The sequence below is a fragment of the Heptranchias perlo genome, chromosome 39 (genome assembly GCF_035084215.1).
Source record: "Heptranchias perlo isolate sHepPer1 chromosome 39, sHepPer1.hap1, whole genome shotgun sequence".
Taxonomy (NCBI): Eukaryota; Metazoa; Chordata; class Chondrichthyes; order Hexanchiformes; family Hexanchidae; genus Heptranchias; species Heptranchias perlo.
The window spans coordinates 1,512,940-1,536,431 of NC_090363.1; the positions used below are offsets into that span (position 1 = coordinate 1,512,940).

The 23,492-nt window shown below is 51.9% G+C and overlaps 1 protein-coding gene across 1 annotated transcript; it reads right to left on the reverse strand.

The window, feature by feature from the left end:
• Positions 1 to 432: 432 nt before the first annotated feature.
• On the reverse strand, positions 433 to 22,795 carry wdr46 (WD repeat domain 46). Its single transcript, XM_067973818.1, has 16 exons — positions 22,691 to 22,795; positions 21,080 to 21,259; positions 19,861 to 19,941; positions 18,359 to 18,471; positions 16,294 to 16,381; positions 15,636 to 15,697; positions 14,983 to 15,087; positions 13,851 to 14,001; positions 11,141 to 11,276; positions 10,498 to 10,597; positions 8,949 to 9,102; positions 7,437 to 7,584; positions 6,749 to 6,843; positions 4,495 to 4,590; positions 4,061 to 4,174; positions 433 to 857 (listed from the first exon to the last, which is right to left on the reverse strand). Exons 1-16 carry the CDS (start codon positions 22,727 to 22,729, stop codon positions 747 to 749), a joined length of 1,773 nt encoding a protein of 590 aa, XP_067829919.1. The 5' UTR covers positions 22,730 to 22,795; the 3' UTR covers positions 433 to 746.
• Positions 22,796 to 23,492: the final 697 nt, after the last annotated feature.

Sequence of the window (23,492 nt, forward strand, 5' to 3'; positions counted from 1 at the left end):
ACGGTCGTGCGACAGGCACCTCACCCGAGGGGCGTCAGACTCAGGGCCAATGATGCTCTCTGCCGATATCCGGCCACACACAGGGCCGGGGTGGGGTCTCTGGATGGCCCCTCAATGCATCCCCCCCCCCCACCCCTCCTGGCCCAGGAGCACCGAGACCAGCTGCAGCCTCTCTTGCCCTGGTGGAGATCAGATAGAGGAGCGGGTACCCAGGGAGGGGACATCTTCGACCCTGTGTGAGACCCTGGCCCAGCCAGGAACCATAGAGCTGTGCACTGGACAACAGCAAGCGACTGCCTGCCTGCGGAGAACCATTGGCTGGTCACACGGCCCAGAGAGAAGAAAACAATTAAAGATAAAACAATTTTATAAATAATCAAAAATAAACACAGGGCACGAGGTTAGGAAGTTAATTTCCTTTCACAGAGATGCCATTTCATATGGAAAGGTTTATTTGGTATTGTTAAAATAAATTGCACAAATTATTGCTGAATATTTTGATCCAATAGGATCCGTCAGCTCACCGCAAAATCACCGGCACGTCAAACTCCTGACTCAAGTCAAGTGGAACAGTCGGTGCAGCACCGAGTGAGATTGACAGGCGGTCCCCTCGCTGCACTTCGTCCTGTGTCAGTACAGAACACATCAGCCCGAGTGTCACGCACGCACACACGCAGGACCGTGGGGAGGTGGGAATGTGTCCGGGATTTCTCGCTGCTCCTGAGCTTTGTGGCGATGAAATGGAATTATTTTTTGAAACGGTCCAAGGCCGTGCCCTGATGTGGAGATGCCTTTTCTGTCACTTTCTGCTCTTCCTGGACCTTCACTTTCTCCTCAATGCTCTGTCGGATTAATTGCTGCAAAAAAACAGAGGGGCGATTAATTATTACAGTGAAAGCAGAGTTACTAACAAACCAAAAACAGAGGGGCGATTAATTATTACAGTGAAAGCAGAGTTACTAACAAACCAAAAACAGAGGGGCGATTAATTATTACAGTGAAAGCAGAGTTACTAACAAACCAAAAACAGAGGGGCGATTAATTATTACGGTGAAAGCAGAGTTACTAACAAACCAAAAACAGAGGGGCGATTAATTATTACAGTGAAAGCAGAGTTACTAACAAACCAAAAACAGAGGGGCGATTAATTATTACGGTGAAAGCAGAGTTACTAACAAACCAAAAACAGAGGGGCGATTAATTATTACAGTGAAAGCAGAGTTACTAACAAACCAAAAACAGAGGGGTGATTAATTATTACGGTGAAAGCAGAGTTACTAACAAACCAAAAACAGAGGGGCGATTAATTATTACAGTGAAAGCAGAGTTACTAACAAACCAAAAACAGAGGGGTGATTAATTATTACAGTGAAAGCAGAGTTACTAACAAACCAAAAACAGAGGGGCGATTAATTATTACAGTGAAATCAGTCATTAATTAAAAAGATTAAAAAACTGAAGAATAGGTTCCTGAAATCTAATCTTTTCATTGACTTGATGTTGTATCTGTGATGAGAAAGAGCACGGACCCGTGTGTCAGGTCGCTGAATGTAACCATCTCGCCTGCAGGTTCTGGGATTCGCTCGGTTTTCGGCGTTTCCCACCTCACGAATCCCAGCCAGTAGGGACAGCTGGATGAAAGCGGTCACAGGATGGTGAGATTCGCTTAGCCACTGGGACTATCCAACGCGGGATCTTGTTGAGAAGACAGCGACGATCGATGGCCATACTCTCCGTGGAGATGGGGGGGGGGGGAAACCCGACATCACAGTGACTGTTTCCGACGACCTGCTCCGCGGAGGGGTGGGCACTGAGTTTGTGCAACCCCCCCCCACGACCCAAACTGGGAATGGCTGATCTAAAGTTGGGATCTCAGGGAATAGGAACCTCCACACAAGCAGGAAAAAGGGGAAACGAGGTCAACCCCGACCCCAGAACAAGGGGGCAGGACCTTAAAATTAGAGCCAGGCCGTTCAGGGGTGATGTCGGGAAGCACTTCCTCACACAAAGGGGAGTGGAAATCTGGAACTCTCTCTCCCCCCCCCAAAAAGCTGTTAAGGCTGGGGGTCAATTGAAAATTTCTAAACTGAGAATGATAGATTTTTGTTGGGGAAGGGTATTAAGGGTTACAGAACCAAGGCAGATAAATTGAAGTCAATGGGAATCAGGGGGAAGGCTCTCCAGTGGCTGGAGTCATACCTAGCACAAAGGAAGATGGTAGTGGTTGTTGGAGGCCAATCATCTCAGCCCCAGGACATTGCTGCAGGAGTTCCTCAGGGCAGTGTCCTAGGCCCAACCATCTTCAGCTGCTTCATCAATGACCTTCCCTCCATCATAAGGTCAGAAATGGGGATGTTCGCTGATGATTGCACAGTGTTCAGTTCCATTCGCAACCCCTCAAATAATGAGGCAGTCTGAGCCCGCATGCAGCAAGACTTGGACAACATCCAGGCTTGGACTCATAAGTGGCAAGTAACATTCGCGCCAGATAAGTGCCAGGCAACGACCATCTCCAACAAGAGAGGGTCTAACCAGCTCCCCTTGACATTCAACGGCATTACCATCGCCGAATCCCCCACCATCAACATCCTAGGGGTCACCATTGACCAGAAACTTAACTGGACCAGCAATATAAATACTGTGGCTACAAGAGCAGGTCAGAGGCTGGGTATTCTGCGGCGAGTGACTCACCTCCTGACTCCCCAAAGTCTTTCCACCATCTGCAAGGCACAAGTCAGGAGTGTGATGGAATACTCTCCACTTGCCTGGATGAGTGCAGCTCCAACAACACTCAAGAAGCTCGACACCATCCAGGACAAAGCAGCCCGCTTGATTGGCACCCCATCCACCACCCTAAACATTCACTCCCTTCACCACCGGCGCACTGTGGCTGCAGTGTGTACCATCCACAGGATGCACTGCAGCAACTCGCCAAGGCTTCTTCGACAGCACCTCCCAAACACGCGACCTCTACCACCTAGAAGGACAAGAGCAGCAGGCACATGGGAACAACACCACCTGCACGTTCCCCTCCCAGTCACACACCATCCCGACTTGGAAATATATCGCCGTTCCTTCATTGTCGCTGGGTCAAAATCCTGGAACTCCCTTCCTAACAGCACTGTGGGAGAACCTTCACCACATGGACTGCAGCGGTTCAAGAAGGCGGCTCACCACCACCTTCTCGAGGGCAATTAGGGATGGGCAATAAATGCCGGCCTCGCCAGCTACGCCCGCATCCCATGAACGAATAAAAAAAATATGGAGTTGAGATTGAATGGTGGAAGAGACTCGAGGGGCTGAATGGCCTCCTCCTGTTCCTGTGACCCTTCCCCCTGAAGCTAATGTCCAGTAGCTCCCTCACCTCCGAGTTGCAATTGCTCATCTGTGAAGAGACAGTGAGTGTCTGGAGGTCGCTGGGAGTTAGAGGGTGTCCCCGGCAAGGGGGGGGGGGGGGGGCTCGTCACTGGTTAGTGATCAGACACCAACATTAGCTGCAACCTCTGACTCCCCCCTGGCCCCCAGGCATTGAGGCCAACAGTAACGATCCCACTATCTAGCGGGCTGGTAATCAGGGCTGGCAGCTGCCCGGTCTCTTGGGTTCTGTGCTTTTACCCACCACGGCCGGTATGTGTTGCATAAGAAATAGGAGCAGGAGTAGGCCATTCGGCCCCTCGAGCCTGCTCCGCCATTCAATCAGATCATGGCTGATCTTCTCCCTCAACTCCACTTTCCCGCCCGATCCCCATATCCCTTGATTCCCTTAGAGCCCAATAATCTATCGATCTCAGCCTTGAATATACTCAACGACTGAGCATCCACAGCCCTCTGGGGTAGAGAATTCCAAAGATTCACCACCCTTTGAGTGAAGAAATTCCTCCTCATCTCAGTCTTAAATGTCCGACCCCTTATCCTGAGACTATGACCCCTCGTTCTAGACTCTCCAGCCAAGGGGGAAACAGTCTCTCAGCATCGACCCTTTCAAGCCCTGTAAGAATTTTATATGTTTCGCTGTCTCTTTGCCTGAAGCGTTTTGGTTCCTTGCTGAGCAGTCACTCACCCTCTGCTCATCAAATGCCACCTTCTTCTTCCTCTTCTCCACGTTCTTCGTCGAGCTTCTCCCTTTCATCTTGTGCTTGGGCTTGAACTTCTCCTTTTCCGCAGGGTCAAAGCCCTGTCAGAGGGACGGAGACAACACAAGTAGTTAGTCACACGGGGCGGCGCCGAGGGAGCGCCGCGCTGGCGCAGGGGCGACGCCGAGGGAGCGCCCGTCTTTCAGATGAGACGTTAAACCAAGGTTGCGTCACTGGGATTCCAACTTGTGACCCTGGCTACACTCTCACTGCTGGCAAAAGTCACATACCCAGATCCACTTGAGGGGCCCAATCCAACCCCAACCCTCGCCCCCCCGCAAATGCTGGGGCCCAGCACAGTACGGCCTCCCCGACCAGAGGTGCAGAATGGAGGCCGTGTACCACCAACTCAGTTACTCACCAGACGCTGAACTCGCTCTTTGTGCCTCTGGTCCATGGTTATGAAGTCGACCTCACCCAGTTTGGTTGGGTCCAGGGTAATCAACTCAGGCTGAATCTGGAAGGAAAGAGGAAGACAGTTTTTGTCGGACTGGTAACCTCTGATTCTGAATGCATTTCACCCCATCAGACCCGGGGGGCGGGGGTGGAGTAGCTGCAAGAGATTCCGCTAACACAGTTAATCTGACATCAAGTTTGCCGGCTCTTTGAAAGATCTATTCAATTAGTCCCACTCCCTGCTCTTTCCCCATCGTCCTGTAAATTTTTCCCACTTCGAGTATTTATCCAATTCCCTTTTGAAAGTTATTATTGAATCTGCTTCCACCGCCCTTTCAGACAGCGCATTCCAGATCGTAATTAAGCGATGTTTTATTTTTTAATGAGGACATGGAACACTATTATATATAAGGAGAAACCGTTTCCAGTGGTAGAAGGGTCGGTAACCAGAGGACACAGATCTAGGGTAATTGGCAAAAGAGCCAGAGGGGAGATGAGGAGACATGTTTTATGCAGTGAGTTGTGATGATCTGGAATGCGCTGCCTGAAGCAGATCCAATAATAACTTTCAAATGGGAATTGGATAAATACTTGAAAGAAAAATTTGTACAGGGCTATGGGGAAGGAGCAGGGGAGTGGGACTAATTGGACAGCTCTTTCAAAGAGCCGGCACAGGCACGATGGGCCGAATGGCCTCCCCCTGCGCTGTACCTATTATGATATATTACATCTATCTCATATTTTGTACTGGAGAGCATGAGGCTGGCTGCACCACACTGCTCAGTGCCCAGTGGACAGCTGGTAAGACAGAGTCTTATATAACAGGAATGTGCAGTTACAGCCCCAGTACGTGACAAGGCCCACTCCTCACTGGATTAAAGATCACTCAATACAGAGAGCAGCAGCAGCCCCAGTACGTGACGAGGCCCGCTCCTCACTGGATTAAAGATCACTCAACACAGAGAGCAGCAGCAGCCCCAGTACGTGACGAGGCCCGCTCCTCACTGGAATAAAGCTCACTCACTCAGCACAGAGAGCAGCAGCAGCCCCAGTACGTGACGAGGCCCACTCCTCACTGGAATAAAGCTCACTCACTCAGCACAGAGAGCACCTACATTCCCAGTACGTGACGAGGCCCACTCCTCACTGGATTAAAGCTCACTCACTCAGCACAGAGAGCACCTACATTCCCAGTACGTGACGAGGCCCGCTCCCCACTGGATTAAAGCTCACTCACTCAGCACAGAGAGCAGCAGCAGCCCCAGTACGTGACGAGGCCCACTCCTCACTGGAATAAAGCTCACTCACTCAGCACAGAGAGCACCTACACTCCCAGTACGTGACGAGGCCCACTCCTCACTGGATTAACGCTCACTCACTCAGTACAGAGAGCAGCAGCAGCAGCCCCAGTACGTGACGAGGCCCGCTCCTCACTGGAATAAAGCTCACTCACTCAGCACAGAGAGCACCTACATTCCCAGTACGTGACGAGGCCCACTCCTCACTGGAATAAAGCTCACTCACTCAGCACAGAGAGCACCTACACTCCCAGTACATCACAAGGCCCACTCCCGCTCCTCACTGAAACTGAAATGAAGACTATCTGTATTTGGCAGAATGTTGAAGACAGAATCCAGTTCACCGACGCTGAAGCTAAGAACTAGTGACCTCGATGATAATGGGGTACAGCTCGAACGGTGGGTCAAGTGAGGAGGCTGGAGATTAAAGCCTGACAATGCTGTCAATCTCCAGCCCCTATCGCAGGGTATCGGAGATGCTCTTTTCCACCAGTGTCAGCGATCACCTTTTGCCTCATTGGACACGGACACTTGATATTTAGACAGGTTTATGCGAGCTTTGACTGCACTGATTGGTGCTTTTCTTGGTACTGGGTCTCGCAGGGAGCACGGTATACAGAATTACGGTTCAAACCAATGCATGTTCCTGGGGGTGTAGGGCAATAACTGGGGGATAGCTCCATTAGCCAGGGAACTAACTACACTGTTAATGACAAATGATGGGATTACGTTCCACTGTTTGGGCAATATGCTTTTTTTCCACCTCTGAAAGCTGTAAATTTTCATCACTTAATGTTGATGAGGCAGCAGAGAGCCACTCTGAGCTTTAGTCACTGTGCTGCTGTTAAATGTGTGCACTCAGCGTTCCAACCTCGAATCAGTAACAGCCAAGAAAAACAAGAACAATGCAAAGTCACCGACCTTCTCCAGAAGGGCCTTGATCTCCCACTCCTGCCTCTGCTTCTTGCTCTGGTACGGGTTGCATTCCAGGGCGTCAAAGTTTGCCTCACCAGCACCTAGACAGGGGTGGGAATGATAAACTCACTCAGTCTGACGGTTAGAAGTCCATTTCACATTTCACTGGTCTGTCACATACAGGTTTGGTGCCGCCTCAGCTCATCTGCTGCAGAAACCCTCATCCGTGCCTTTGTTACCTCCAGACTCGACTATTCCAATGGTCTCCTGGCCGGCCTCCCATCTTCCACCCTCCGTAAACTACATCCAAAACTCTGCTGCCCGTATCCGAACTCGCACCAAGTCCCGTTCTCCCATCACCCCCTGTGCTCGCTAACCTACATTGGCTCCCGGTCCGGGAACGCCTCGATTTTAAAATTCTCATCCTTGTTTTCAAATCCCTCCCCCCTCCCTATCTCTGTAACCTCCTCCAGCCCTACAACCCTCCGAGATCTCTGCACTCCTCCAATTCTGGCCTCTTGCGCATCCCCGATTTTAATCGCTCCACCATTGGCGGCCGTGCCTTCAGCTGCCTGGGCCCTAAGCTCTGGAATTCCCTCCCTAAACCTCTCCGCCTCTCCCTCTCCTACTAGTCTGGCATGAGCATACTGGTAAAACACTGGGCCGTGCCCCCAGGGACTTTCTCACTACTTGCCTGGCACAAGCATGCTGGTGAAACCCTGGCCATGCCCCACGCCTAACACGTCTTCGTACGGGCAGAACTGCAGTCCATGCACTCCCTGGCGGACGGTGTGACTCAGGTACGGCGTCCTCACCGGCACATGGTGAACGTCTTTGTAAACCTGCGAGGGGAGGAAAGGACATCCATCAGCTCGCTGCAGCTATCGGTTACTCCAGCACACAGTCCAGGCCAGCACAGTACTGAGGGAACAACTGCAGCAACTCGCCAAGGCTTCTTCAACAGCACCTCCCAAACCCGCGACCTCTACCACCTAGAAGGACAAGGGCAGCAGGCACATGGGAACAACACCACCTGCACGTTCCCCTCCAAGTCACACACCGTCCCGACTTGGAAATATATCGCCGTTCCTTCATCGTCGCTGGGTTAAAATCCTGGAACTCCCTTCCTAACAGCACTGTGGGAGAACCTTCACCACACGGACTGCAGCGGTTCAAGAAGGCAGCTCACCACCACCTTCTCGAGCGCAATTAGGGATGGGCAATAAATGCCGGCTTTACCAGCGACGCCCACATCCCATGAACGAATAAAAAAAGTGCCGTGTTGCCAGAGGTGTGTTTTTCAGACATGACGTTCAGTCTGCCTGTATTGGTGTTATGGTTGGATGTTAAAAAGCCCCCCCACTAACCCCGGCATTATTTGAGGAGCTGAGGATTTCTCCCCTATGTTCTGGCCGACATTCTGCCCCCAATCAACGCCACCAAAAAAAACAGACCTGGTCAATCATCGTGTTTGCCATTTGTGGGAGCTTGCTGTGTACAAATTGGCTGCTGTGTTTCCTACATTATAACAGTGGCACCTTGGGATGTCCTGAGGATGGGAAAGGTGCTATGGAAACGCAATGCTTATGTAGCCCACTAAAGGCCAAAGGAATATTTGACTGATATAGCGGAATTGCATTACATGTAATAGGATATACTGTAAAATATACACACATTTGCAGACTAGAAAATGTTCTCCTGCATATATATCCAGCTCTCACGCACTGTGCTTTACAATACACCAATTTATTTCTCATAAACAGGTACTTCATTGTTTGAGTGAATTATTCCATACAGGAAAGAAAGAATTTGCATTAAAGTGTAGTCACTGTTGTAACCTAGGGAAACACGGCAGCCAATTTGCGTACAAACAGTAATGAGATAAATGACCAAGTAATCCATTTTACTGATGTTGGTCACGGGATAAACAATGGCCAGGACACCGGGGAGAACGCCCCTTCGAATTGTGCCATTTGTAGCCACCTGAGGGGGCAGACGGGGCCTCAGTTTAACATCTCATCAGACGGCGCAGTGCTCCCGCAGTGCCGCTCGGGGACAGTCAGCCTGGATTATGGGCACAAGTCTCTGGAGTGGGGCTTGAGCCCGTGACCTCCTGACTCAGAGGCGAGAGGGCCACTCACTGAGCCACCGCTGACACAGAGTTTAAAGGTACGCTGTAAACTTTGAAGTAAAAGCAGCAGCTTACATGGACTGTGTTTCCACAACCTGCTCCCAGTAGGTTTCTCTGACTGAAAGCGAGGTGACTCGCACCTGCGGATATTAAGTACGAGTGAAGAGGGCGATAAGTTCGGATGTCGAAGATGTTTAACCTCCTGTCCAAACCAGAAGTGGCCATGTACCTGCGAGAGGTGAAACATTAACAGCAAGTGCACAGAGTAACACATTCACAACGTAATTCAGATAGTGCTGAAATTCACACCTGCTAAAGACAATTTAAAGAAGACAGTCTTCGTACATTGACGGAATCTTCAGAGTATTTACCAGTTACACGTCAATCATCTCGACACATACAGTCTCAGTATTACACAGAATTTACAGCACAGGAACAGGCCATTCGGCCCAACAGGTCTATGCCAGCGTTTATATCCCACACGAGCCTCCTCCCTCCCTACTTCATCTCACCCTCTCACCCTCTCACCATATCCTTCTATTCCTTTCTCCCTCATGTGTTTATCCAGTATCCCCTTAAATGCATCTACACTATTGTGGAAAACCATAAAGACCACATTAATGTAGAAATACATGAACAGTTACTTGACCATAAAAAGAGAAAAGCATGATTGGTATTTGACCAATGTTAACTCCTTGACTCCCATACACAGGGTAGTTACAATTTCACACACACTCACAGAAAGACACAATTGTCTTTGGTACGTTGATAATTAAGTTGGCTGTCCAGGTGCTTGGTACTGTCTGGCCTCCCCACCCCTCCCCCCGTGCAGATAAGGGTATTGCTGGCTTATAATATAATGAGAATACAGTTTCTTGAGAGGCCATGTGCCCTTGATTCTGACTTCAGCCCTACTGATTAACCAGCTTTGGAATTTAGGGAGGTGGTGTTCTCGGGCCTGCGAGGCCTACTACATGCCAAAACAGGAATGAGCTATGGATGTCCAGAGGAGGCAGGCTCCCTACTTGATTGACTAACCACTTGAACTAATGGGGAATGTACATGTATGCCCACATTCTATGATAGACAGATATTGCTGATTGAACTGTATCAATGTGAACTGTGTCCTTTGTTCAGGAGAAGTGGTATTTCTGACCATTGTCAGAGCAGATATTCCCTTGAGCTCAAGTTTCTTTTAATTAAAATTCTTACTTGTCTGAAAATAAGTGTTTGGAGTTAATGCATTGTGTATAATAGGTAATTAAGTTTTCGACACTATTCGCCTCAACTACTCCTTGTGGGAGTGAGTTCCACATTCTCACCACTCTCTGGGTAAAGAAGTTCCTCCTGAATTCCCTATTGGATTTATTGGTGACTATCTTATATTTATGGCCCACAAGTGGAAACATATTCTCTATGTCTACCCTATCAACCCCTTCACACGTATAAAGGCCTGTATGAGGTCACCTCGCAGCCGTCGCGTGTCCTGTACTCTCGGACCGTGTACAGGTCACACACACAGACAATACAGAGCTCTTGCACAGGTCGGGTTACACACACACACAGTTATTTTATGGAGAGGTATTTATAAAGTGCCTGGTGACAGTATGTTAGCGTTGCTTACGTTCCGGTCTGGTCAACAGCGATGGCTCGAACACCCCCTCGATGGCACAGCATCTTCACCAGCGGCTCTTTGACCTTTGGGCTCCACAGAGTCACCGTACCTAAGATACATTTTAGACTGCGTTAGAGATGACGGCAAGACAGTGAGGACCACTCGGGATGACGGACGGAGATAGGGATTTCCAGCTCCCTGCATTCTTCTGGGAAGTCGGGAGATGGAGGGAGAGGCACGTTTAGGTGTGTCTCGTGACGCAGCAGGGATAATCATGGTCTCTTAGAGCTTGTTCGACTGGATTAGGGAGTTTGTGGGGGGTGGGGGGAATTTCCCCTAAAATTGGCCAGAGTTTATTTCTGTCTTGCCTCGGAGTTTCCAGTACCAGTGGCTGGGGAGGGGGTGTACGAGGTTACACTATCTAACGGATGGGGTGTACGTTGATGGGACCAGCAACCTTTTCGCTCCCTTATTTTCATCAGTTTCTACAGACCCAAAACTATTTGATGGTCTAAAGACTTCAAACACAAAACAGAGCAACCAATTTTCAAAAAAAGTCCCCTGAAGACGAGCAGAAGGCAGGTTTGCTCCGTGCCCTCGCTCTCCCTCCCCTCGGCCCGGGCTTTCCCTCCTGCCCTCACCCCACTCTCACCCTGCGCGTGACCCAGGTGGATGATGGCGTTGTAAGGATTCTGGGTCATCACATCCAGGCGTCCAGTTTTGGTGCACGTGGCCGTCACCTCCTTCCCCACAGAGACGTCCAGGTACTGTAGGAATCCTCGGGCACTCTGCACATCAGTGGGAACAAAAAGAGAGAGACACACACAGACAGACACACACACACAGACAGACACACACACACAGACAGACACACACACACAGACACACACACACACAGACACACACACACACAGACACACACACACACAGACACACACACACACAGACACACACACACACAGACACACACACACAGACACACACACACACAGACACACACACACACACAGACACACACACACACACAGACACAGACACACACACAGACACACACACAGACACACACACAGACACACACACACACACACACACACACACAGACACACACACACAGACACACACACACAGACACACACACACAGACACACAGACACAGACACACAGACACAGACACACACACACAGACACACACACACAGACACACACACACACACACACAGACACACACACACACACACACACAGACACACACACACAGACACACACACACAGACACACAGACACACACACACAGACACACACACACAGACACACACACACAGACACACACACACAGACACACACACAGACACACACACAGACACACACACAGACACACACACACAGACACACACACACAGACACACACACACAGACACACACACACAGACACACACACACAGACACACACACACAGACACACACACACAGACACACACAGAATTAGTTGGCTTCCAAAGTTACAGTTTACTGAGTAATCAGAGACTCCTGTTTAAAAAGCAGATTGTGATAATACAGAAGGAACTCCCTTGTGTGTTGGGCGTTTAGACTTTTTTCAGTTAAAACAAGTTTTGTGACATTTTTTTCTGAAATAGAATCATTGATGAGGAATAGCTGCCTGAAAGGTGGTGACGTTTAAGGACTCACTCGGGCTGAAGTAGAGCTGCGGAGGAAGGTGACCGGTCTAAGCAATTGGTAAAATGCCAGAGCAGAAACATAGAAGGAGGTCATGCAGCTCATTGGGTCTGTGCTAGCTCTTTGCTCGAGTAATCCAAATCTAATCCCGCTGCACACTCTCTCCCCACAGCCCTGTATCTTCCTCTGCTTCAGATAGTCACCCACTTTCCCCAACCGCTCCCTGTGGCAAAGCGTTCGATGCTCCAACAACCCTCTGTAAAGGCATTTCTCCCAACCTCTCTCCAAACTCTCGGTGATAGTTTTAACTCGATGACCCCTCGTCAATCCCGAACCAGAGGGAATAGTCTTTGCCCAGTCGCTCGGTCAAAAATTCTCCATCATATTAAAAACTTCTTTAAATCTTCTATTAAACCTTCTCTGCTCCAGTACCTGGTCAAGTCTCTACTCATAACTATAGTGTCCCACCCCAGTCAAATCATCTTAGTCTCAGCAGCGGTTTAATAAAATGATCGCATCCAAGTTATTTTTTTTTAATATACGGTTGGAAGCAGATGTTTCCCCATGTCCGCTATATCACCAAGACCGCCTACTTCCACCTCTGTAATATTGTCCGTCTCCCCCCCCCCCCCCACAGCTCATCTGCTGCTGAAACCCTCATCCGTGCCTTTGTTACCTCCAGACTCGACTATGCCAATGCTCTCCTGGCCGGCCTCCCATCTTCCACCCTCCATAAACTTGAGCTCATCCAAAACTCTGCTGCCCCGTATCCTAACTCGCACCAAGTCCCGTTCACCCATCACCCCCTGTGCTCGCTGACCCACATTGCCTCCCGGTCCAAGAACACCTTCCATTTAAAAAATTTTCATCCTTGTTTTCAATTCCCTCCATGGCCTCGCCCCCTCCCTATCTCTGTAACCTCCTCCAGCCCTACAATCCTCCGAGATCTCTGCGCTCCTCCAATCCTGGCCTCTTGCACATCCCCAATTTTAATCACTCCACCATTGGCGGCCGTGACTTCAGCTGCCTCGGCCCCAAGCTCTGGAATTCCCTCCCTAAACCTCTCCACCTCTCTCTCCTCCTTTAAGACGCTCCTTAAAACCTACCTCTTTGACCAAGCTTTTGGTCACCTGTCCTAATATCTCCTTATGTGGCTCGGTGTCAAATTTTGTTTGATAATTGCTCCTGTGAAGCGCCTTGGGACGTTTTACTACGTTAAAGGCGCTATATAAATGCAAGTAGTCGTTGTTAGAGTTTTACCATTTAATTCAGTGACGCCGTGGTAACGAAGGTCTGTTACGGGGATTGGAGCCAAATGTTTTTTGGGAGCCCAGCAAGATGAAATCAAGCTGACAACTGAGCTACCTCTACAGCTTCTTTTGACAGCGTTTCAACAGCTGATAGTTAATATCGGTAGAGTGCGACGAAAGAGTGTTTCGCTGATATGTGTATTTTCAAAATCGAGGCTGTGGTTAAGGCAGGCTGATGGGGTAGAGGGGGAGGGAGCTTTACTCTGCGCTTACAGCCAGTCGGGACGCTCCCAATACCCCAAACGCTGAGCGACAAGGAGACAGCAATCCAACCGTAACCCAGCACAGCCTCCGCCAAGGAATTATAAAGCTTAGTCCCATGCGGCCAAAACAAAAAATTAATTTTAGTGCAACACTAAGAAGGACGATGCCACTCACACAGGTAGCCAGGAGAAAGTGATATGGCAGGAATTCCATCCGCAGCACATCGTTAAACTTCTTGACGCAGTGCAGCTCGATACCCTGGTTGTCGTATATAAAGAGCCACTTCTTCTGTGCCACTGCAAACATGGTCTCTGTGTGTAACCACCTTTAAAACGGGACAGGAGCTCGTGTTACTGAAGCTGGTGTAAAACACAAGTGGGAGCAGCTCTACGGTTAATACGTGCTTGGATCGAACTGATACGTGCACAAGGCGTCTGCCCCGGGACACAGTGAGCTCGAAAGAATGAATTAATTAAATTGTTGTTATATAGCGCACACTCCCCTTCCCCTCACATCCTCAGGACATCCCAGAGCACAATGAGTTACGTTTGAGGGGCAGTCACCGTTGTAATGTAGGCAAATGCAACGACCAATTTGAGCACAGCAAGATCCCACAAACAGCAATGAGATAAATGATCAGATCATCTGTTTTTTTTTTTAGTGATTTTGGTTGAGGGATAAATATCGGCCCCAGGACACCGGGGAGAACTCCCCTGCTCTTCTTCCAATAGTGACCGTGGGGTCTTTTGCGGTCACCCGAGAGGGCAGACAGGGGCCTCGGTTTAATGTCTCACCTGAAAGGGTTGAGGGACATTAGGCGCTCCCTCAATACTGCACTGGTCAGCCTGGATTATGTGATCGTCCCCGGAATGGGGCTTGAACCCACGACTTCCGGACTGAAGAGGTGAGAGTGGCATTCGTGACGGGCTCAGCGTCAACCAACAATGACAGAGAAAAGTAGTGGTGGCGCAGAAGGAAATTTTACAGTCTGGTCTCATTTCGATTCACTGTTCTGAGTTTTTAAGCGGAAGTGTGTGGAATGAGACAGAAGAAAAGGTTGGAATGTAAAACAAGCTCAGATTGGGACTAGGCATGGAATGTAAAGTTTGAATTACTGGTTACACTGAATAAAAAGTGCTTTCAACGAGATATGTAACATTCGATGGTCAGGTCAGGCTGATCTAGCGAGCCTACAATTAACAGAGCCGATAAATACTGACAACAATAATTCCTGGCATTAATCAGAATTAAACTCTCTCGTCAATCCTCAAATTCCTCTTTAGCAAAAAGGAGAGTGACCAAGTACCGGATATCGTTGACCCGTTCCATCACGTTGGTCTCACACAGGAGCTGCTTGGTGTGCCAGTCCAGGGCTGCCACATGCCCTCTGCGTCCAGCCAGCAGCAAGTGCCTGGAGGGAACAAAAAACACAAACCTCAGCACTTTCCCGATAGAGAGCGACGATCGCTGGAGCTCACAACAATTATACACAACCCCGAATAAACCAGCACACAGCACTGCACATCTCACTATAATTAAAACATTGTGCATCGCTGCACTCCCGGTATTGCATTCACTCCCCTCCCGAGGGAGGAGGACACCGGGGGTGTGTGAGGTGAGGGAGGAGGACCCCGGGGGGAGTGAGGTGAGGGAGGAGGACCCCGGGGGGGGGGGACCCCGGGGGGGTGAGGGAGGGGGATCTCAAGGGGAGTGATGCACAAGAGCGCCAAGAATTTATCATCAATACCAAACGGTAATGTCCGTTCTCCACCCGACATCTCCTTAAATGGGTACAAGGGGCCAGGAGCACGTCGTGCAGGGAATGCCAGATATGCTGTGCCAGTTGGCAGTGCCATCTCGGTTATGTTAATTTGTAATCCACCTCCTGCTCCCTAACTGTTGCTCTGGTGCCTCTCTCTCCCTGAATTACACACGTGGATTCACAACGGCTTTCTTTACCTGCCATTCCTGGTGTAGTTTATTCGGTACGGGCCAAACTGATTGAGGTCAAGATTGAAGTACTGGGGGAAAAAAAAAAGACAGAAAAGGATTTAAGAGACTTTGGGATGTAAACACACACAAAACTATGTTTTTAAAACAAGGCACGGAAGCAAGAAGCAGATATGTTAACGGCAGATTCAGATTCTCAGCTCCCTGACTATTACCACCCAGTCAGAACGGCAGAATTTACCCGCAGTAAAGGACAGAAACACTTCACCCTTATAAATGCAAGTTTTGTTGTTGAGGGTTGGGCTATCGGCTGCACTTGTGTCCTCTCATGGTCTGGAAATCGAGGTTAAAATCTTCGACCTGCGCACGGCGATGGTGACCCCTTATAAACCTCCCAGGATGTCTCTCTGCACGAGGAACATTACAGCAACGCAAGATGCTGAGAGAGGCATCAGCTCGGCCAGACACCTGACCGGTCCTGATTGGCGTCTTTTACTACAATCTGATGTTTTAGCAACAAAAAAAAGTGCTCCTGAAGTATGAACAATAAACAAACTTTCACAGCGATTGGGGTCAAGGGGAAAGAGCAGGATTCAGCCCAGGTTGTGGGAACGCGCCCGTCACTGCCAGCTTGATGCCCCCTTTGTTAGTGCCATCAGACGCTGACCTTTGAACTGCTGGTGATGTCGACAGCGTCTGCAATGTCCTGCTGTTGGATGATGCATGTGTCCTCTCCCTCATCGGCCTCCAGGAACCTGGGATTTTGGGAGACAAAAAGAAAGAGGAAGATCGGAGATGGAACACACGATGAATTTAAACCAGGATTTTTCAGCACTTTTACACTCCAGCCGTCGCACGGCAGTTTCAAATATTTTCACATCTTTATCACATTACATAAACTCCGCTCGACTTTGATAAATGAATATCATGGATTTTCACACATCAATTCAGCCTTCTGGGAGAGGGCGAGCAGGGTGGTAACTGTGCTGTTGCACTGTAGACAGGTGTTACGTCAAAGTAGGTTTTAAGGAGCGTCTTAAAAAGGAGGAGAGGTTTAGGGAGGGAATTCCAGAGCTTAGGGCCCAGGCAGCCGAGGGCACGGCCGCCAATGGTGGAGCGATTTAGATCAGGGGATGCGCAAGAGGCCAGAATTGGAGGAGCGCAGAGAGCACAGAGGGTTGTAGGACTGGAGGAGGAGAAAAGTCTGCTCGAACTGCAGAAAACGTACAGGGGACCGAAGGGGCAAATCTGAACTCTCTCAGCATCAACGTTCCTGCCACGAGGGGCAGTTTTGTGTCATTTACACAGCGTTTGAAGAGGATGGAGTCCGGCACTGTCCACTCCCCTCGAATCGCAGTCCCTTCATTCAGAATTACCTCTTCATTAGAGTTCACTTCTAGCAAAAATAAAAGCCTTCTGTGCTGCTCTATTGCTTAATTCCAACTACTGGCTAATTTAATTTTTTTTTTAAGTAAAAACATCACAAGCCACAACAGGAGTGGACTGTGTTGTTGTAACCCTGCAACACATCGTCTGAGCTGGCAATGGAAGGACTTTTACAAACTCAGCACACTCCAAACTACTTCACAGCCATCCAGTTATTTCTGAAGCGTAGTCACTGTTACGTCACCAAATATAGTAACCAATTTGCACACAGCAAGATCCCAATACAGCAAATGCAATGATCAGTTAATGGGTTTTGTTTTTAAAATGGTGATGCTGGTTGAGGGAGGATTGTCGGCCCAGGACACCAGGACTTCACCGCTGCCCCTCTTCAAATAGTGGCATGGGATCTTTCTTGTCCACAGGCCACAGGCAGACGGGGGCCTCGGTTTAACATCCGAAAGACGCCCCCTCCGACAGTGCAGCGCTCCCTCGGTACTGGCCCTCCGACAGTGCAGCGCTCCCTCGGTACTGGCCCTCCGACAGTGCAGCGCTACCTCAGTACTGTCCCTCCGACAGTGCAGCGCTACCTCAGTACTGACCCTCCGACAGTGCAGCGCTCCCTCAGTACTGACCCTCCGACAGTGCAGCGCTCCCTCAGTACTGACCCTCCGACAGTGCAGCGCTCCCTCAGTACTGACCCTCCGACAGTGCAGCGCTCCCTCGGTACTGACCCTCCGACAGTGCAGCGCTCCCTCGGTACTGACCCTCCGACAGTGCAGCGCTCCCTCAGTACTGACCCTCCGACAGTGCAGCGCTCCCTCGGTACTGACCCTCCGACAGTGCAGCGCTCCCTCCGTACTGGCACCGGGAGTGTCGGCCTGGATTACGTGATGGGGATGTGTGAGGCTTCAACCCGCGACCGTCTGACTCAGAGGCTGAGGTGTTTACCACTGAGCCAAGGCTAACACTTGTCCGGGAGGGGGGGTTGTGAGGGAGCTCTACTTGATTCAAAAAGTAAAATGTCCAATGCTGTCACACCTAGAACAACAGATTCTCACGCTGGCTTAGATCTGTACCTTGTGACACTGCGTTGAGCTCTCACAGCTACAGACTGACTCTTGTACAATGTCCAAGCACTGGTGCACAATGACACTGTCAGGCCAGACCCCCACCCCATGTACCCTCACTGCACCGGGACAGTGAATCCAGTGCTATTTGTTTTGTGAGCAGAGCAATAATTACGGGTGGGCACTGGCAGCCGAGATGGTGAGTTAGAGCATTGGGCAGAGCTGGGACACTAACCCCGGTCACAGACACCACCACTGGGACACCAGATCAGTCCTTACCCTGCTTCTTCCGGGAGCAAGAGGTCAAAACTCGCAGCCCGTTTCTGGGCCTGCTTATATTTCTTCTCCAGGGTCTTCAGTCGATTCTTCACTGCCGTTCTTGCGATTCCACTCTTGGGAGGGGAGAAAATAAAACAGTAAAGTTCTGCATTTGAGTAAGTGAACATTGAACATCTCGACTGTGCAACGTCACTGTGAGAATCAATGTGTATCTCCCGTCGTTCCGCACCCCACAGAACCATTTCTTCCTCGGAGAGATTTTCACAGCCCCTCAAACCGGTCAACGTCCCACATTCAGTCGGCGAGAGCGCCCGCCGACAGCCCCGGGGAGGGGGGGCGAGAACGCCCGCCGACAGCCCCGGGGAGGGGGGGCGAGAACGCCCGCCGACAGCCCCGGGGAGGGGGGGCGAGAGCGCCCGCCGACAGCCCCGGGGAGGGGGGGCGAGAGCGCCCGCCGACAGCCCCGGGGAGGGGGGGCGAGAGCGCCCGCCGACAGCCCCGGGGAGGGGGGGCGAGAGCGCCCGCCGACAGCCCCGGGGAGGGGGGGGCGAGAGCGCCCGCCGACAGCCCCGGGGAGGGGGGGGCGAGAGCGCCCGCCGACAGCCCCGGGGAGGGGGGGGCGAGAGCGCCCGCCGACAGCCCCGGGGAGGGGGGGGGCGAGAACGCCCGCCGACAGCCCCGGGGAGGGGGGGGCGAGAACGCCCGCCGACAGCCCCGGGGAGGGGGGGGCGAGAACGCCCGCCGACAGCCCCGGGGAGGGGGGGGCGAGAACGCCCGCCGACAGCCCCGGGGAGGGGGGGGCGAGAACGCCCGCCGACAGCCCCGGGGAGGGGGGGGCGAGAGCGCCCGCCGACAGCCCCGGGGAGGGGGGGGGCGAGAGCGCCCGCCGACAGCCCCGGGGAGGGGGGGGCGAGAGCGCCCGCCGACAGCCCCGGGGAGGGGGGGCGAGAGCGCCCGCCGACAGCCCCGGGGAGGGGGGGCGAGAGCGCCCGCTGACAGCCCCGGGGAGGGGGGGGCGAGAACGCCCGCCGACAGCCCCGGGGAGGGGGGGGGTGGAGGGGGCGACAGCGCCCGCTGCCAGCCCCGGGGAGGGTGGGGGGGTGGAGGGGGCGACAGCGCCCGCAGCCAGCCCCGGGGAGGGTGGGGGGGGTGGAGGGAGCGACAGCGCCCGCTGCCAGCCCCGGGGAGGGGGGGGGGTGGAGGGGGCGACAGCGCCCGCAGCCAGCCCCGGGGAGGGTGGGGGGGGTGGAGGGAGCGACAGCGCCCGCTGCCAGCCCCGGGGAGGGGGGGGGTGGAGGGGGCGACAGCGCCCGCTGCCAGCCCCGGGGAGGGTGGGGGGGGTGGAGGGGGCGACAGCGCCCGCTGCCAGCCCCGGGGAGGGGGGGGGTGGAGGGGGCGACAGCGCCCGCTGCCAGCCCCGGGGCAATTTTCTTTTACACTAATACCAAAATCTGCAAGAAAAGTTGCTCTAAAATCTTGACTTGTGAATACAATTTCCTCACCAGTGTAATTTTCTCTCCTCGTTCGAACTTTTTGATCACCTCTTGAGGGATGGGTGCGGGTCCTGGGAAGGGATCGTCTTTCTGGAAGAAAAAAAAGAATTGATTTAAAAAAAAAAATTCCTGGGGTAATTTCGAAGTTATATGTGAAGTGGTGATAGGCACAGATTGACGACGTGGTACAGCACACAGTGTCAGAGTGTGGGAGGGTCCAGCTGCTGTAGTGGTGGGATCATTGCCACAGACAGACAGACGTACACACACGCACGAGGACTGGTCATTTAGGGGTTGGGCTTTCGCAGAACATGACTTCAGTGCAAGGTACTGACTCCAGGAGGGGTGGTAAAGGGAGTTTCTTCAACAACTGTCGGAAAACTAGACACTTTGGAACTAGACTCACTGGTACACAGGTGATCACACTGGAACTAGTGTCACTGCTCACACTCCTGGTACACAGGTGATCACATTGGAACTAGTGTCACTGCTCACACTCCTGGTACACAGGTGATCACACTGGAACTAGTGTCACTGCTCACACTCCTGGTACACAGGTGATCACATTGGAACTAGTGTCACTGCTCACACTCCTGGTACACAGGAACTAGTGTCACTGCTCACACTCCTGGTACACAGGTGATCACACTGGAACTAGTGTCACTGCTCACACTCCTGGTACACAGGTGATCACATTGGAACTAGTGTCACTGCTCACACTCCTGGTACACAGGAACTAGTGTCACTGCTCACACTCCTGGTACACAGGAACTAGTGTCACTGCTCACACTCCTGGTACACAGGTGATCACACAGGAACTAGTGTCACTGCTCACACTCCTGGTACACAGGAACTAGTGTCACTGCTCACACTCCTGGTACACAGGTGATCACACTTCACTCTGCTGTATAAACAAGCACTCATAAGACAGATATCAGAATGAAAGACCTATTTCACTTTGATAGTTGAAGGTTGGCAGAGAAATAGAAACAGGAAGTGAAGCACAGAAGGAAGTGCTTGAGGGCACCTGAAACAGAACGCAGGAACTGCTAGACCAAGGTCCATCTAGTTCACCTTCTAACCCCCTGGTAGTCACGCAGTACAGCGACTGAAGGTGAAAGCAGGATAAATAAGGGATGTTTGAACAAAACACCATACTTTTTCCAATTTAATCAGCCTTGAAATTCCGTTGCCGTGAAAATCCATCGAGAGAGAAATCCCAACTTACCCCTGAAATCGCCCGCTTCGTGCCACCCCTCAGTTTATGTCTCTTCCTCAGGTTTGCCGTTTGAGCTTTCTGCCCTGCTGACTTTTTGTCTTCTGGCTTTTCCTGGCCTCCATGCACTTCCCCAGCCACTGTGGGCTCTCCAGCCTGCGTTTCATCCGTCTCCCAGTACCTCTTTCTTTTCTGAAAAGGACAATGAATGTCAGAGATGAGCACAAAAGTCCCCAGCCCCCTCACCCTGGTCACCAGCTACAATCTCCAAGCTAATAGATTTTGGATATAATATCCCTCAAGTTAAAAACAACAGAACAGGAAATGAAAGGGCCATTTTTAGGAGAAATGAAAGATCCCACTTTAACCGAATGGAAATATATCAGTATAAAAACAATATGCAGAAAGCAAGCGTCCGACATCACCAGAAAATAACGTCCTCTGACCGTCTGATGAGGGAAGGTAATCCATTGGTTTAGTTTTAAACTGAAGTGAACGCACTAAACCAAGGACTTGGGATGTCTCCATGGTCTAAAACCACATCAACACTCACCGGGTGGACATCTGTCTCGGGCGAATCGCCTGTCACACGGCCGCTTGGTATTCAGTTCTAGTGCAGTCAGTGCAACTGAATAACGGGCGGCCGATACAACGGGGGTGATTTTAACCCCCAAGAACGGACAGGTTGGGGGCGGGTGGGAGTTGAAAATAGTCGTTTTTTTGGGGTCGCGACTGCAACCCGGCTTTATTTCCGGGTTTAACGTCGGCATGTAAAAGTACGGTCTTCCCACCGGGAATGCAAAGTCCGAAAATTTTGTGGCTGCGACCCAAAGAAACCCCCAACTATTTTCAACTCCCACCTGCTCCCAACCCACCCAATAACTCCCGATTTACTGCACTGCCCCGAGGCCGGTCTCTCCCCGCCCTCTCGGGGTGAGCCGCAGCCCCAGTGAAGAACCGAAGGGGGTTCAGCAATTCCTGAATCCACAACCCAGCGCCACTCGGCCAGGGGGCTGTGACTGGCCGCAGTGTCCAGGGGGTGGGGAGAGGGGGAAGGGGGGGGGGGAGAGGGGGGGAAGGGGGGGGGGAGAGGGGGGGAAGGGGGGGGAGAGGGGGAAGGGGGGGTGGGAGAGGGGGAAGGGGGGGGGGGGGAGAGGGGGTTGGAGGGGGAAGGGGTGGAGGGGGAGGGGAGGGGGGGGTGGAGGGGGAGGGGAGGGAGGGGTTGAGGGGGGGGTGGAGAGAGAGAGAGGGAGGGAGGGAGGGAGGGGGAGGGGAGGGGAGGGGGGGGAGGGGGAGGGGAGGGGGGGGGAGGGGGAGGGGAGGGGGGGAGGGGGAGGGGAGGGGGGGGAGGGGGAGGGGAGGGGGGGGGAGGGGGAGGGGAAACTCTGCCAGGCCCCCCTCCCACACTATGGGTCACCTCCCCCAGGGGGTCCCTAAAACCCTCCTCCCCCCCCCCCCCCCGGGCCGCTCTCCCAGGCCTCCTGCCTCCGCCCCAGGCCCCTCTCTACAAAGGCCGGGGGGACGGCCGTCCTGAGCCGGGTCCAACTCTTCCCCATCGCCTGCAGCCTCCGGGTTTAAATGTACGGAGGGGGAAGGAGGGCCTCGGACCACGGCCTCGATTACCTGGGACACCCCGCGCCTCTCGCCTCCTGGCGCCGCCATCTTCTCCCCACGCTGTGTCTCCGGGGAGGGAACAATAAAGTCCTGTTAGTATTTTGCTTTTAATAAAGTTCTGTTGACGTTTCCAAGGAGACGGCGGTCAGGCCTAGTGCCCCAGGGGGCGGATTGAAGCCTGAGCGTCGCGCCCGGCAACAACCCGGAGAGCGGCTGGGATTCTCGGCATTAGTCACTGGATTAATATCAAACCCCCCTTCACTGGATTAATATCAAACCCCCCTTCACTGGATTAATATCAAACCCCCCTTCACTGGATTAATATCAAACCCCCCTTCACTGGATTAATATCAAACCCCCCTTCACTGGATTAATATCAAAACCCCCTTCACTGGATTAATATCAAACCCCCCTTCACTGGATTAATATCAAACCCCCCTTCACTGGATTAATATCAAAACCCCCTTCACTGGATTAATATCAAACCCCCCTTCACTGGATTAATATCAAACCCCCCTTCACTGGATTAATATCAAACCCCCCTTCACTGGATTAATATCAAAACCCCCCTTCACTGGATTAATATCAAAACCCCCCTTCACTGGATTAATATCAAACCCCCCTTCACTGGATTAATATCAAAACCCCCCTTCACTGGATTAATATCAAACCCCCCTTCACTGGATTAATATCAAACCCCCCTTCACTGGATTAATATCAAAACCCCCCTTCACTGGATTAATATCAAACCCCCCTTCACTGGATTAATATCAAACCCCCCTTCACTGGATTAATATCAAACCCCCCTTCA